Below are 14,888 nucleotides of genomic sequence, written 5' to 3'. Positions count from 1 at the left end.
AGCCATAACCACCAACCCCCCCTACTAACCCCCTTACGGGACTGCGGGGGACACAACATTAACTGACACCTCTCCGGACTTTGCGAGGTGAGCTATTGATGTTCTCCCTAGCGTTTTGCTTCTTGCTGTTTTATGGTGTGGACTTGCTTAGTCGAGGCCGACACCAGGGGCGGAGGCCATCTCGCGCATGAGCTCGGCAACGTCGACGCCGCCGGTGTAGTTGGTGCCAATCTTGAGACTGGGGTCGTAGGCAATCATCTCGGCGAGGATGTCGAGGATGGGCTGTTGTCCTTCGGATCAGTAAACATGCCACCCGTGTTACCAGGTGTATTCCTCTTACCTTGGCGACGGTCTTGTCGTAGATGCTGATGAGGTCGCCGGGCGTGGGGTAGACCTTGAGGGCCTTGTAGAAAGAGAGGGCGGCATCGACGGCCTTGGTGGCTGTTACGGACGGAGTTGTTAGCCGTCACATGTTCCGGGAGTCCCTTCTTCTCGCTTGATTGGCAAAACACTTACGATCCTGACCCAAGATCTCGCCAGCCTGGACCTGCTCGAGGAAGTAGGCCTCCTTCTCGTCCGAAGTGGTAGGGAAGCCCTCCTCCTTGGCCTCGTCAACCATTTGCCTGACCCGTTGTCTCTGGGCCTGCTGGCCCAACTCGGCGTATTCCTTCTCCTGGCGAGCCTGTCGCCTGGCGCTGCGCCTGAGCTGTCTCCTGAACTCGGGGTCATTGCGCCTCTTGTAGTCGAAGTAGACGGCGTAGGCTGGAAGGTAGGGGAGCGCAAGGCATCAGCGACTAATGTTTACTTTCTCGAGACATTGGTGACGTTGTGATCGAAGTGCAAACTAACCGAGGAAACCCGTGGCGACGGCCGCAACGGCAGCGGTGGTGTAGGTGACGGCTTGCGACGGCATCTTGTTGGCTGGTTGTGGTGGTTTAGACCGGTGATGGTGGATGCGGGGGAGAGTCAAGAGAGAAGAATTATAATAGTAGGGAAAGATGCGATGGATATAAGCCTCTCTCGATTTCTTGAAAGACTGCTGCAAGTGGGGGTCAGTATATGACACGGGCTCCACGGGAAGGTTCACAAGCAACATCAACAGCGCTCCCGAAGATGGTTGGAGGTAACGGAAGGCTGCAGGTCATGACATTGCACATACCGTAATTATCGTACCCGTACACTACACGAACTGTTGTTCTTGAGATTGTTCCAACTTGGATTCCTTCAACACGCGATTGTCGATGTGATATTTTTTCAAACTGCACTCCGCGTTACCGACAAGCTCACGGGCCAATGACGCTAGCAAGGACTTGAACAGTGGTGCACGAGCCAATGGCTTTCCACGGCGCTGGCAACGGCCGGGGTTACAGAAGGGACGTCCACGGCCAGGTACGTACAGGTACCCGCTTTCCAGGGGGTGTGTCCATCCGGACTGCGGAGACGTTTCCCATTGCCATCGGCCTGGAGGTCGTCACTTGTCTGTCACTTTTGAAGCTATCAACAACCACAGTCAAATCCGGTGGTCTGTCGTTCCGCGACTCTTGCCCTCCCGATCGCCGACGCCTCACCAGTATCTGTATGCCGGTACCTAGCCGTGCGATAGCTTTGACGACAACAACGCGACCTCTTCCTTCGAGTCCCATGTCCCGACGGGTGATTAACGAGTAGCGACCACCATCATGTCCGAAGAACGATCCAAGATATCGCTGAGAAGCGGTGGCAAGCGGAAGAACCGCCCAACCATCAGTTCTCCCAGGCAGATCTCGGCTCCGATACCACAAGACAATGGCATGCCTCAACCACCTCAACTCCCTCCGGGGGCCACAATGGCCGACGAGCCACGCACGATGCGGCCCCGGCCTCCGCCCCCGGGCGGCAAGGTAAGAGGAGCTCCATCTCATCAGCAACGCCGATGGCTAGAATGTTGGGGCTAACTTGTGTATCTGTTACTCCTGATAGACATCAGATTTGGTTAAGAAGCGATATTCGACTCGCTTCGGTCATATGCCGACCGACTTTGACCCGTCTTCAAATCCGATGCCTGCTCTTCCGGACTTTGAAAAGTACATGCAAGCCCAGGTCGGCCCACCACCATCTAGAGGAGGAGATGCTGGAGGGCTTGGACCCGCGGGAAGGGAACCACCTAGGGTGGACATACGAACTCTGAGAGACCCTAACTTTGCGCCCGAGCAGTGTAAGTCAGGAGGGTTGGACAAGGATAGGGGTAACGGATCGATTTGCTGACTTGCTACTAGATGTGGCCGAGGTTCTCGGTGAAGCAACCGAAGACGAGATACGGGACTACGAGGACGCTTTGAAACAGCTCAAGGCTCGAGCAGCTGCCGACCTTCAGCAAAATGTTTATCAGAACCGCACGCAGTTTATCAAAATCAGCAAGGAGGCCGAGAAACTTAAGGGAGAGATGCGTACCCTCCGCAACCTTATGTCGGAACTTAAGACGAACACTACCGCCCTTCGGGCTTCGTCCAACAGCGCCGATAGTTCTGGGGGGTTGGGACCCGAGTTCTCAATGAGTAAGAGAGACAGGCGAAGCTCCATCACTGACCGAACCGCCTTATGGAGTGCTCAGATGCAAGTCAGTATTATCCACAAACTCGCAATCACTCTTACCATTGCTAAACATAACGATAGACTCTATACAAAACTGTCGAAGGATCACAAAAGTTCTTACCCAACTCACAAGGCCGCCATGTTGTTCAGAATGCAGGCCCATGGGTTGAACTAGATAACGCCACCTACAAGTCGAGGCGATCCATGCAAATATTTCTGCTCAACGATCATCTGTTGATTGCTTCGCGCAAGAAGAGAAAGGTTGACGCTCCTGGAGCGGATGCACGCGGGCCCATGACGAAGCTCGTTGCTGACCGTTGCTGGCATCTCTTGGACGTTGAGGTTGTTGACATGGCTGGAACCGGAGACTCGTCAAATGGCCGTAATAAGCTTGCTGATGCGATCATGGTCAGAGGTGGTGGCCAGAACGAGTCCTTCATTTACAGAACCGAGAAGCCCGAGGATCCCGAGAAGACGACTTTGATGCTCAATATTCGGAAGACGGTGGAGGAATTACGCAGGAACCTTCAATCAGAACGCGATGCGACTAATAAGGCGAAAGAAACGATCAACTACTTTGCCTCACGCGATCCCGGTCTACTCCAAAAGACGGAGCTTCTGGAGACCCTATCCGATATCAAGGACATGCTCATCGAGGTCGATGGAAAACAACAGAATCTGCGCTGGGTTGAGAGCCAAATGGATGAGCTAGACATCAACATTGCCCTTCAGCAAATCGAGCCAGCCGTTGCGCGAATCGAGATGTTGAAAAACCTTGCCTCCGGTCTGAAGAACAACATGATCGCACAGGACTTTATCTCGTTCAAGGTTGATGAGAGATGCGCCAGGCTTGCGACATTGGTTGTTCGTGAGCTGATGAACAGCCACAATGACCAGAAAAAGACCAAGAGGAACGTGACGTGGTTGGTCAGGTTGGGCTTCGAGGATAGAGCGCGGGAAGCCTACCTTGAGGCCCGAAGCGAGGTCATTCAAAAGCGATCAAGGTATGTTTGCCCCAACCAGTAAGACATGTTACTTTATAGGCATTGGACTAACGCCCAGTAGGCAATGCATATTCCAGGGAGATCTTCACCTGTATATCTGGGAGATCTCATTCGTCTACTTCACGGTCATCCGGAACACGGTTATTTGCTTCCAGAGTTGCTTCCCACCGCCAATGATGAGTGCGTGCGTCAAGTGGGCCAAGGAGGAAGTCGACGCCTTCAACGTCATCCTAGCTAGACAGCTCAGCAGTGCGGAGGAGGGCGGCGAGGTATGGACCGAGTGTGTGAACAGGGCAAAGGAGCACGCGAGCATGCTCTCCGACGTTGGTCTTGACTTTCGGAACCTGGTTGGGCGGAATGTTGGTACATCTGCTACAGTGTCTGGAGGTGCTCCGGTTGGGCTGGGTCTGTCCTGAGCTCTGATGGACCTAATTTATGAAGACAGTTGATCTAGTGAAGTGATCTTGGAGGTATATATAAAGAGCAAGCTAAAGTAATCGTAGTATATCAATGATGAGGGAAGTATGGGCATTAGTACCGGATCCAGGGCCTAGAGCTGAATGTGCCTTCAGATCACGGTGCTCGGAATCGTGGTCCCCAGGATGAGACTGAAGCCATCAAGTACTCGTCAGGTCTACAAAATCGACCGTCTGACTAGCGGGCGAGCCACTAGTCAGGGACAGCGATTCGTACATGGACAGCGATTCGTACCGGATTCTTGTACCGAGACGGTATATGGTGTGCATGCATCTGACATTCAGCTCGGAGAGGTAAGATGCACCTAAACCATATTCATATGCAGGTAAGCCCGCTAATCGGCTTAGCGTGGGCGACTTCGGCGCCAAGGGTTTTTGGTAGCCAGTGAAAGTCGCTTCCGCGGTACGAATTGCTGTCCATGTACGAATCGCTGTCCCTGACTAGGGGGTTTCCTCCTAGTCAGACGGTCGATTTTGTAGACCTGACGAGTATGCCATTGTTCATAATTGATCATAAAGTTCCCTATCATGTTGGGCTGTGACTGTGAAAGCGAGTGTGCCCCTTGCCCCTCCCTAGCAGGAGGTACCTTACCCCGATAAATGCGTGGAGAAGTACACGCGAGGCAGGGACGCTAGCGGGGATTCCACCTGCTGACATTGGGCGCAAGGCCGCCCGTCTCTCCTCAATTTGCGGGTACCAGGTACCCAGTCCTGCTGGGCACAATCCGATCCATTGAATCCAGCTTGCTGTCCAGCTCGCGCAATCCAGCCAAATGACGGAAGCCACCCGGACCAGGCTTGGGCCCCGGCTTCCCTCCCAAGCCTTCAACCTCCCGGCTTCAACCTGAACTCACCCTGGCAATTTCACCAGCACAGCGCCAGCAGGGTCGGGCGGGTCTCCATTGTACCTGCTAACAAGGAGCCAGAGGGGAACGTTGACCAACCTTACAAGGGCGCGCAATCTCTCAGCTGCTGCCCCAGCCCACTTCGTTTGTGTGCAGTGGTTACTGCACCACTCACCCACCTCCACCCACCACCACTCTTCAACTCGCCTACCTTACCAAGCAGCCTAGTCCCGTCACCACCACAATCCGCTACCTCTACCTAGCAACCTGACACACGAAAAAAGGGACAACACCACGCGAAACGTCACGACGACTTTCTGCACCCCAGTCTTCGATTGCGTCCCAGTATACCCCTCTGCCGAGATAGGACATCTCTCGCGGCGACCGGCAAGCCCTTTAGACGCCCAGCGCCGTCTTTGATTCAGTGACAAAGGTCAATTTGGAGCATCAGCTACCACTCACCAGTTCCCGTCCATCTTCACCCCCTGCGGTCCAAAAGGAGAACACGGGAGGCGACTCTGCCTTGCCCTGCAACCCGGCTCACCCTCCACCTGCCCAATTTTGAGCTGCTGCTTGATCCGCGCCGCGCCCTAGAGATTACAACGTCATTGCCTTCAACACCATCACCGCCCGCTACATCGACGACATCCTGATCACCGTCTTCTTATCGCCCACGACCGCCCGTACCTAACCCCGCAATAGCCAAGCCCAATTGCCCACCACCATGGATACGAATATGGAGGATGTCGGGCGCGTTCCCGCCGAGCTTACCTCGTCGAACTTCGAGCCAACCACCATCCCGACACTGGACGGCTGGATTGAGAGCTTGATGAACTGCAAGCAGTTGGCCGAGTCTGACGTCCAGAGATTGTGCGAGAAGGTCGGTCCCGCCATCATTTCGCCCGCCGTTTACCACCGCGATCGCGCCCGCGCCGGCTTGGCTTCCCGCACGTTAAACCCCCCTGCCGCTGTCGCTGCCGCTGCTGCTACCGTGGGGAAGGGCCGTTCTGCCGAGGGTTGTCGGTCGCGTGCGCACCGTTGTTCGGGGTCTGATGCTGACATGATGATTGATTATAGGCACGCGAAGTCCTCCAAGACGAGTCCAACGTTCAGCCGGTGGTATGTGTCCTGTTTCGCCAACATTCGTCTTCTACCCAACTGGCCAGGCGCGCTGACTGATGACAGAAATGCCCCGTTACCGTTTGTGGAGATATCCACGGTCAGTTCCATGACTTGATGGAGCTCTTCAAGATCGGAGGTTCGAACCCGGACACAAACTATCTATTCATGGGTATGCCTCCAACCTTAGCAACTTCCGTCAGACCATGACCAGTCCCGCTAATGTGAGCCGTCCGGATGTATAGGTGATTATGTCGATCGTGGATATTACTCAGTTGAGACTGTTACTTTGCTCGTCGCCCTCAAGATCCGATACCCCAACCGCATCACCATTTTGCGCGGCAACCACGAGTCGCGCCAGATCACACAAGTATACGGCTTCTACGACGAGTGCCTGCGCAAGTATGGTAATGCCAACGTCTGGAAGTACTTTACCGATCTTTTCGACTATCTTCCTCTCACCGCCCTGATTGACAACCAAATCTTCTGCTTGCACGGCGGTCTTTCCCCTAGCATCGACACGCTCGACAACATCAGAGCGCTCGACAGAATCCAGGAGGTTCCCCACGAGGGCCCCATGTGCGACCTGCTGTGGTCGGATCCCGATGACCGTTGCGGATGGGGAATCTCGCCCCGTGGTGCAGGCTATACCTTCGGCCAGGATATCTCGGAAGCTTTCAACCACAACAACGGTTTGACGCTTATTGCCAGAGCGCATCAGCTTGTGATGGAGGGTTACAACTGGTCCCAAGACAGGAACGTTGTCACCATATTCTCGGGTAAGCAGACTCCTTCCAGACCTACCTGTTGTTCCCCTTGGACATTTCTAACATGGTCATACAGCACCCAACTACTGCTACAGGTGCGGTAACCAAGCCGCCATCATGGAAATTGATGAACACCTGAAATACACATTGTACGTTCTCCTATACCCTCCGTGAAGCATTTCACGCTGCTCTGCCTAGTGTCGCTAACCAAAATGCTAGCCTGCAATTCGACCCGTGCCCTAGGGCTGGCGAACCTATGGTCTCGAGACGTAAGATTCCAATTCCATCTACTCCCCGAAACTCACCAATTCTTTTGATGGTGCCTTTTACTGATGCTATGATCCACAGGAACTCCCGATTACTTCCTTTAATGATTAAGCCTGCCTTCGCCTCATTGTGTTATGCCCTGAGAAGAAAGAATAAGGGACATAGAAGAGCGAAAAGTCTTAATGATACATTTCTTCGCGCAACCATATATAAGCTCCGCGCTAGATGGAGCCAGGACACGATTCCCATGACACATGTTCGTATAGTGAGCATTGTGTTTCGCGAGACATGATTAGACAAGTAATGTATCGAACATCGGGCTCAACAACAAAGCCCAGCGTCTTCGAAACGGAGTCATGTCTTACTCTTTGTTTGCTCAGCCAGTTAGTTACCTTTGGTGTACACTTCATGAATAACTGGGGAATGCAGGTGTAAAGGCGGAAAGGAACACAGGCCTTGATCATGTCAGTTCATGTAGAAATCGGATAACCAGTTGTTCTAGATCAATACATTCAGTGCGTCCTTGCTTTCCAGCTTGAGACGTCTACTTATTTTCATCTTCCATCCACACTGTCCGGCGTAGGTATTCCTTACTCAGTGGGCTTCCCAAGGAGGAGTGGACATTTTGGACTTCATCGGTGAGCTCGGTGAGCTAAACAGGTGAGACGGCTCATTGGGTAGAGGTGCAGTACATGATAACTCGTCACCATGATAGAAATTCGGCGCTCTGCATATGTGGGTGCATATCCTCGCTTCCTTCCGACAAATCTTGGGTGACAATTACGATTCACCTCAACTGTTCACAGGTACTCCAGTCTTCGGTGGGTGTTCTCTGTAATCAATGCCAGGTCTCTGTTAGTATCTGCTGATGGACCCAGTTGATTGTAGTCACCATGAACCCTAAACAACCAAGACACTTTCGAAAAGACCAACGTACTGACAACGGTCATTAATAGTGATGATTTCCATCACAAATACGTCGTCTGCTGTAAGCAATGCATAAGCGCCCTGCTTCCCGAACTCACATATCTATTGCTGTTCATTCTTGGAACTGGATATCATCCAACATATCAGGCGAAGAAGGCTCTCCAGCTATCAGTTCAGACACCTGGTGTGCTTCGGTGGTTACACATCGTGATGTCAGAACTGGCCCAGGCTGAGGAAGTCGAGTGCTCTACACTACCGCCCTTAGTCAAGGCTCTCGGGGAGTGTCGTTCTCCTTGGTAGATTCTGCTCCTGAACAGGACGTGATTCCAATCAGCGCAGGGTCTTCTTCACTTCTCATTCCAGCCATCACCAGCTTCGAAGTGCGATGCAGTGTTCTGCCACTGCGCTGTGCTTGTCGACCCTTGCTTGCTGATGGCTAGTTTGGCCTCCAACAGCAGATCTTTGCTGGTCCTCTGTTAAACCTCCAAGAACACCAGGCCGAGCACATGTCGTCATACCTTGTGTGTACTTGATCACAAAAGTAAAGCTGAGCTTCTCTGTTCGTTCTTTAAGGAACTGAAGTCGAATACCCCCGCTATGTGATCACTCAACCGTCAGTCATACTTTGCAACAGTAGACTCAATGGACACTTCACTTCTTGTTGTCTTCAATCTTCCGTCAACGTTCGCCTAGCGACAAGTGAAGAAAGAGGATGTCCAACTCGTCAACAAGCAGTTCCGGGGGGACGGGAGGGAATAGCGCACCCGTATGTAACTCCCATTTATCTTGCCATCTACCATGGAGGTGCAGTCCATATCCTGGCCGCCCAACCGCTTCATCGTCACTTGCTCCCCTTCACTTTTAACAAATTATTGCTGACCCGTCTTGAACAATTCCAGCCTGAACCAGACGGACCCCCCTACCTCCCACATCAAGCTCAGCTAGGCGGCAAGCCCACCCGCTCCATCGATGTCCCAGTGTGTGCCGTTCTCCTGGTCGTGTTCCTGGCCCTGGCCGCCATGAACATGGCCATCTTCCAAATCAACCGCCGTATAGGCTTCAAGTTCCTCTTCACCGGCCTCCTCTTCGGCTTCTGCATGGCCCGGGTAGTCGCTCTAGCAACACGAATAGCCTGGGCACTCCACCCGGACGACGAGAACCTCGCCATCGCCTCGCAGATCTTCGTTGCCGCCGGTGTCCTTCTCCTCTTCATCACCAACCTCGTCTTCGCCCAACGTATGATCCGCGCCTACCACCGGTTTTTCGGCTGGTCGCCGGGGGTAACCCGTTTGTTTAGGGGCCTGTTCAGCAGCATCGTTGCCGTGTTGGCCATGGTCATCACGGTAACCGTCCAGTCCTTCTTCACGCTGAACCGGCGGACGCATCGCATCGATAAAGGAATCCAGCTCTTCTGCGGCGTTTACTTGGCGGTAATTGCCTTCTTGCCTATCCCGCTCGTATTAGCGGCTGCCTTGGTCCCTCGCAGAACGCCCATCGACAGGTTCGGCGTCGGTCACTTCCGGACCAAATTCGGTTTGCTCACGTTTACCTCGGTCTTGCTCGCGACGGGCGCCATCTTCCGCGCCGCTACCAACTTTGTCGTCCGCCCGTTGAATAACCCGGCATGGGCGCAGACGAAGACGGCGTTTTACTGCTTCAATTTTGGCATCGAGCTCGTCGTCGTGATTACGTACCTCCTCTCGCGGTTTGACAGGAGGTTCCATATCCCCGACGGCAGCTCCGCGCCGGGTCATTACTCCATGTCGGAGTATGGAGTGCTGGCGGGGGCAAACGTAGGCGCAGGGATAGGGGGGGCGCGCAATAGTACCGTCAATGGAGGTGGTGGTGCTGGTGTTACTGGTGGCACAACTACCTCTAGTGTCGGTACCAACGGGAAGAAGAGGGTCAGTCGTGGGGTTCTGGATCCGATTCTGGACGCCGTCCCGATGGAGACGGAAACGGGGACGGGGATAGGGACGGGGACAGCAGCTGTAGCAGGCTTTACAGCTGTTGACTTGCCGCATATCTATGAGTCGGCTGGTAGCAGGAGGGGTTCGCATTGGTCATTGTTGTCGAAGAGTGTTACTGGTGGCACAACTACCTCTAGCGTCGCGGGGACGGGGGCAGTAGCAGCAGCAGGCTTTACAACAGCGGACTTGCCGCATATCTATGAGTCGGCTGGTAGCAGGAGGGGCTCGCATTGGTCTTTGTTGTCGAAGAGCCGGAAGATTGGTGGCTCTTCTCTGTCACTACCGGAGTTACCGTTTAGTGAGACGCATGAGAGTATTGCTACTACTGCGCTTGCCGGGGATCCTGATATGGAGTGGATGGCTAGGGCTATGGTATGTCTTTTCTTTCTTTTCCCCCTTCCTTTAGTTTCTGGCTTTCTTTAATTTCTCCTTTGGGAGATTTACCACCTTTGGCACGAACACACCACTTTACACGAAACCTTCCGAACCGAACCACTCACCATTCCAAGACTATTCCTTTCGTTGATTAATGATGTCAATCTATGGTTACTGACTGATTGTTCTTGAATGATGTAGCGCGAGCTTTACGGCGACGACGACGACGAGGAGTAATGGTTGGGTCTGGTGTCCTTGGTTATGTTTTTTGGGGGTTGTAAGATCGTAGCAACAATCAGTACTGGAAGTTCGGATGGACACTTCGTCGTTTGGAGACATTTTCTGGCCAATATCAATCAACAGATGGCCAACATTACTCCTTTCCACTTGTATAACATGGTCTCACATCTCCTCTATTTGTAATACCTTATTCGATGGTCGACAGATTTTCCCAAACGTAACTCAGGGGCAGGACGGGGAGTCTCGTTATGCTCCTTGGCGCTTATATGCTTCTTGTTTCACTATGTATAGACTACCGAATCATTGGTGTGGATGGTATCCAGACACATGGGTTCGGCATGAATGTCAGGTCGGGAAGTTCATTGAATGTCATTGTTGCAGACGGATGATCAAGCGAATGGATGCCGGAGTTCGACTGTTCGAGACTTCACCACTGACCACAGCACCAATGCCCCTGGACTAAGCACCACGTTCAGCACCCGAAATCTGGGGAAAATTAAGACGAAACCCCACTCTTGTAGGACAGGGGTTCCATTCAAGGTCGCGCGGCTACCTTATCGTTCGTTTCATTTTGGGACGGGAGGAGAAGCCCGATAACCGACACGTGCTCTGAACTCTAACCAAATGATACCTGTTTGTCATGAAGGGCTTGAAATCCTCTTCCTGATTGTGACAAGGGTAAGTAAAGGCATGGAACGGTGGCTAGCATTTGTGCATTTTTTTCATATCTCCCAAAGATGAAGGTGGCCAAAAACTTGTCAAAGTTGAAATTAGAAAGCCGCTGGGATATTTCATAGCCGGCAACTACGGCAAAGAGTTCGGCAGATGGCAAGCTTCAAGTTGCCTCTGTCAGTCAGTGTTGAGCACACTCGAAGAACACAAAGCACTGATGGATAGATGATATCGCATTTATCAATCGGTTATCGAGCATCTCTGTGATCATTTTCGTGCGCGGCGCCTTCCATTGTTTTCGCCGATTAATTCTTCAAAGCTCCTGCCTTGTCTCAAAGCTGTGAGCTTTGCATATGTTGCAGGGAAGGAGTTTCGGAAACTGCCCTCGGACAGGGGTGCTAAGCCAAAGGGCTACGGTTGTCTAACCTGAAAAGGAAAGGCGTACACAGTACCTTCGAGCCTGCAATCGTCAAGCGAGATTGGACCGTTGCGCACCAATTCCGCGGACAGCCACCTGGCGTGTCCAAGTCAGGGTCAAAGTCCCGAGTGAAAGTCAGGGCAACAATTCTCTCAGTTGGCAGTTGCAAGTGACAGACAGATTCAGTTCTGGATTCTGTCCATCAATCCAATTCCAATTCCTCCCTTCACACACGATTTCTCGATCCGGGAATCGTCGTCGTGACTCGCTCGGTCCTCTCCACAGACCGTCGCCTTGGACCGCCATCATCAACTCCAGGTTGGGATCGCATATTCTAGGTCGCGTCGCGCTATCTAGAGTACCTTGGTCGGGTCGGTAATCGGCCCTCATCATCTATTTCCCTCTAGGCCACCGCCCGCCTCCATCTACGAATTTCAATCCATCGTCTTTACCATCTGCGCGGCTTGTTCCTGCGCATGGAGCTGCACCCGCCCTGTGTCTGATCTTTCTCCCTTCTGTTGCGACGGGTGTGCCTTGCCTTGTCAAGCTTGCATTCCACTGGAGTCGGCGCATTGCACCTCATCCAACCACCCGACTTTGACGGCACCCACACCTTCTTTTTTTTCAGGCACCCCGACGGCACCTCACCACTCCAGACCGACCTCCCGGCCTCAACTCCAAACACTCAGCTGCATCCCAGGTTACCCAAGTACAAGCGGCCCTGCCTTGCCGACAAAGAGGGCCCAATTGGCATTGCAGCCGGCGCTGTGTACCAGTGTGCGACAACAACACCACCGAAACAACAACGATCCCTTCCGACCGACTTGTCCCTTCCTCAAAAGCAAGGCACTGCCGGTCTGCCACTCTTTCGCATAGTGTACCAGCTACCATCCGATCTCTACCTACGCCGCCCAGTCTCGCATTTTGAGTTAAACCTCACAACATACGCCATCTCAACAACAACCACTTGGACGTCGGTCATCGTTGCGATCACTTCCCCCACGCTAGCCCACAGCTCGGTTACGGGCCGTCGCCGACCATCTCGACGCCAAGGGTCTTTTTGGTTAGGGATCTAGTTCGAGCAGTATCACTCACTCCAGCAGATATTCCCAACTTTGGGCCCACCGTCATTCATTTCTGATTTCGTTCTTCGATTATGAGCCATGATACAACTTGGGGAAGAACATGACGTTAGGAGGTTGGAGTTGAGAATCCCCGGGCCGCGATTGGACGACAACAACAGTCTCGATTACGCCAGCAAAAAGATGTTGGTTGTCGGTGCCGCAAAGGGAGCCCAACGCCAAAAGTTAGCACCAACATACATCACCAAAAGAATCAATCACAGTTCTGCGAAAAGAAAGGTCTCTCGCAGACAAAGCAGCACAAAAGCACTTCTTCTCACTTTCCTGTCAGCAATTCCGACAGCCATGGCCCAGTGCGTGCCACTCAAGGGATCGACGGCGTGCTCTGCCTTCCAAGTGTCTTCGATATCGACAGATGAGGACCTGGTGAAACTATAGTACGTTATAATGAAATTGGGGAAATGTCTGGAAACTGACCTATTTTACTTGCTAGTCCGTTCTTGAAGGACGTCAAAGACACCGCAACGTTTGATGAGCAGCTAAAGTCTTATGTACAGACGAACTACGTTCAACTCAAGTACGTCGGCTTGGCCCTTAAAATACCCGTTAACTCCATATTAACATCGCCTCAGATTCCAAAATCTTTTCGGTTGCGGGGGGATTAAGCTCACCAATACGACAGAGCTCTATGCGCGATTCGCGACTACCGTATTGTGTAACGGCGTCATTCAGAATTCCGTTACCCAATGTAACCTTTCAGCAGCAGATTCTCGACCAATTTGCGCTGATACTTGCGTGAGTAACCGACCGGCATTCATTGGACGATCTTTGCTGACTTCTCCAACAGGCACAATACGCGATCAGCGAAGCTAACATCGTCGCTGACAGCTCTCTTTGCGAAAATCCAAATGACAACTACTCAGATCAGATTCGAGCCGACTTTACTACGTGTGCCCTGCCGGCGGACTCCTTATCTGGTGGCGAGTGTATCTCGGGGATTGCGAATGAGCCCGACAATTGTGGATTCGGGAGCAGTCTTTTGGGCTTGTGCGGTTATTGCAAATCTGGGGGACCGAACTCGACGGATACGTGTTGCTACAATTCCGACGCCGAGACCAGATGTGCCAACGTCGTCCTCCCTTCGATTTCGCCATCAATAACTTTGAACCCCGTTCCAAGCGCTAGTTCGACCAGCGAACCGGTAACAGATCCTGGCAGCAAAAAGGGGCTCTCCGGCGGCGCGATTGCTGGAATTGTTGTGGGCGTGGTGGTGGGTTTGGCTCTGTTGGCACTGCTGATCTTCGCGTGCATTTTCTTGAGGAGGAGGAGACGTGGCAGCCAGGACGGCGGCATTCTCAACCAGCCGACGCCTGCTAGGAAAGGGCCGTCAACAGCGCAAATGACACAGAATGACGGGCTGAATCATGGATTTGCAGGGCCACCAGGTGGAAGGATAGCCCGGATGTCGGCCCTCGAGGGCGATGCCCCGTCCCCACGCTCTCATCGAGACTTCAGCTCCGGATCTGGCGAGAAAACGGCAGCCGCCTATGCTGTTGGTAGAACCAGCAGAAGGAGAGGCGATGATTACTCGTCTTCCGACGGATACCGTGACAGCCCGATATCCGACCGAGGTATTGGCATTCTGCGACCGCCGCCGACGATGAAGAGGAGTGGCTCTCTGTCGAGCGGTTCAGTTCTCGCAGGCGAAGACGGTGTCTCGCCAATGTCATCACCCCAGGGTGGTGTGGCTAGCCAACAAAGCGAGCAGCTGCCCTTCTTCAAAGACTACTATTCTCAGGACGAGATCCATCCAGGCGATAAGGTTGCCACACTTTGGGCATACCAGCCACGAGCTGCTGACGAGTTCGCCCTTGAACGGGGTGACATGCTCAAGGTCGTTGGTATTTGGGATGACGGATGGGCAACTGGCGTCATGGTGGATGAGACTGCTGAGGAATGGGAAAGTCGACGTCAAGCCCAGCGAGACAGTGGAGTCTCCAACACGTCTGGAAAGATGCGGGATGTGTCGCCTCCTGTGAGCGGAGAAATCAAGGCATTCCCGCTGGTGTGCGTGTGCCTTCCCGAGCATTGGCGGCGAACGATTGAGGGAGATGGCTCAACAGAAACCGGAGAGAGTGCTCAGAACCAACTATAA

The 14,888-nt window shown here is 53.1% G+C and overlaps 5 protein-coding genes across 5 annotated transcripts; 4 read left to right on the top strand and 1 right to left on the bottom strand.

The window, feature by feature from the left end:
* Positions 1 to 147: 147 nt before the first annotated feature.
* On the bottom strand, positions 148 to 913 carry B0H65DRAFT_551937 (mitochondrial outer membrane protein 19; the record flags this gene model as incomplete). Its single annotated transcript, XM_062829859.1, has 4 exons — positions 148 to 282; positions 341 to 441; positions 517 to 762; positions 850 to 913. The coding sequence occupies 4 exons, from the start codon at positions 911 to 913 to the stop codon at positions 148 to 150; spliced, it is 546 nt and encodes a 181-aa protein (XP_062678555.1).
* A 390-nt stretch (positions 914 to 1,303) lies between these two features.
* On the top strand, positions 1,304 to 4,131 carry B0H65DRAFT_591492 (Cullin repeat-like-containing domain protein). Its single transcript, XM_062831099.1, has 5 exons — positions 1,304 to 1,880; positions 1,960 to 2,194; positions 2,256 to 2,596; positions 2,653 to 3,575; positions 3,637 to 4,131. The coding sequence occupies exons 1-5, from the start codon at positions 1,680 to 1,682 to the stop codon at positions 3,989 to 3,991; spliced, it is 2,055 nt and encodes a 684-aa protein (XP_062678554.1). The 5' UTR covers positions 1,304 to 1,679; the 3' UTR covers positions 3,992 to 4,131.
* A 1,489-nt stretch (positions 4,132 to 5,620) lies between these two features.
* On the top strand, positions 5,621 to 7,153 carry B0H65DRAFT_551935 (Serine/threonine-protein phosphatase PP2A catalytic subunit; the record flags this gene model as incomplete). Its single annotated transcript, XM_062829858.1, has 7 exons — positions 5,621 to 5,887; positions 5,974 to 6,015; positions 6,082 to 6,187; positions 6,261 to 6,794; positions 6,859 to 6,931; positions 7,002 to 7,051; positions 7,131 to 7,153. 7 exons carry the CDS (start codon positions 5,621 to 5,623, stop codon positions 7,151 to 7,153), a joined length of 1,095 nt encoding a protein of 364 aa, XP_062678553.1.
* Positions 7,154 to 8,449: 1,296 nt separating this feature from the next.
* Positions 8,450 to 10,706, top strand: B0H65DRAFT_292960 (uncharacterized protein). Its single transcript, XM_062823035.1, has 3 exons — positions 8,450 to 8,742; positions 8,876 to 10,318; positions 10,523 to 10,706. Exons 1-3 carry the CDS (start codon positions 8,689 to 8,691, stop codon positions 10,556 to 10,558), a joined length of 1,533 nt encoding a protein of 510 aa, XP_062678552.1. The 5' UTR covers positions 8,450 to 8,688; the 3' UTR covers positions 10,559 to 10,706.
* A 2,108-nt stretch (positions 10,707 to 12,814) lies between these two features.
* B0H65DRAFT_433189 (uncharacterized protein) lies at positions 12,815 to 14,888 on the top strand (the record flags this gene model as incomplete). The annotated part of the gene is made up of 4 exons (XM_062825048.1): positions 12,815 to 13,170; positions 13,227 to 13,310; positions 13,366 to 13,528; positions 13,581 to 14,888. 4 exons carry the CDS (start codon positions 12,815 to 12,817, stop codon positions 14,886 to 14,888), a joined length of 1,911 nt encoding a protein of 636 aa, XP_062678551.1.

The sequence above is a fragment of the Neurospora tetraspora genome, assembly GCF_033439725.1.
Source record: "Neurospora tetraspora strain CBS 560.94 chromosome Unknown B0H65scaffold_7, whole genome shotgun sequence".
NCBI lineage: Eukaryota > Fungi > Ascomycota > Sordariomycetes > Sordariales > Sordariaceae > Neurospora > Neurospora tetraspora.
This window is presented reverse-complemented; position numbering and strand designations above follow the sequence as displayed.

What these genes read in the sequence shown, in the direction of transcription:
- B0H65DRAFT_591492 (XM_062831099.1), top strand. Translation starts at nt 1,680, where the DNA reads ATGTCCGAAGAACGATCCAAGATATCGCTGAGAAGCGGTGGCAAGCGG. An exon ending in TATGGAGTGCTCAGATGCAA is followed by an intron (nt 2,597 to 2,652) that starts GTCAGTATTATC and finishes ACATAACGATAG; the next exon opens with ACTCTATACAAAACTGTCGA. An exon ending in GTCATTCAAAAGCGATCAAG is followed by an intron (nt 3,576 to 3,636) that starts GTATGTTTGCCC and finishes AACGCCCAGTAG; the next exon opens with GCAATGCATATTCCAGGGAG.
- B0H65DRAFT_292960 (XM_062823035.1), top strand. Translation starts at nt 8,689, where the DNA reads ATGTCCAACTCGTCAACAAGCAGTTCCGGGGGGACGGGAGGGAATAGC. An exon ending in CGGGAGGGAATAGCGCACCC is followed by an intron (nt 8,743 to 8,875) that starts GTATGTAACTCC and finishes GAACAATTCCAG; the next exon opens with CCTGAACCAGACGGACCCCC. An exon ending in AGTGGATGGCTAGGGCTATG is followed by an intron (nt 10,319 to 10,522) that starts GTATGTCTTTTC and finishes TGAATGATGTAG; the next exon opens with CGCGAGCTTTACGGCGACGA.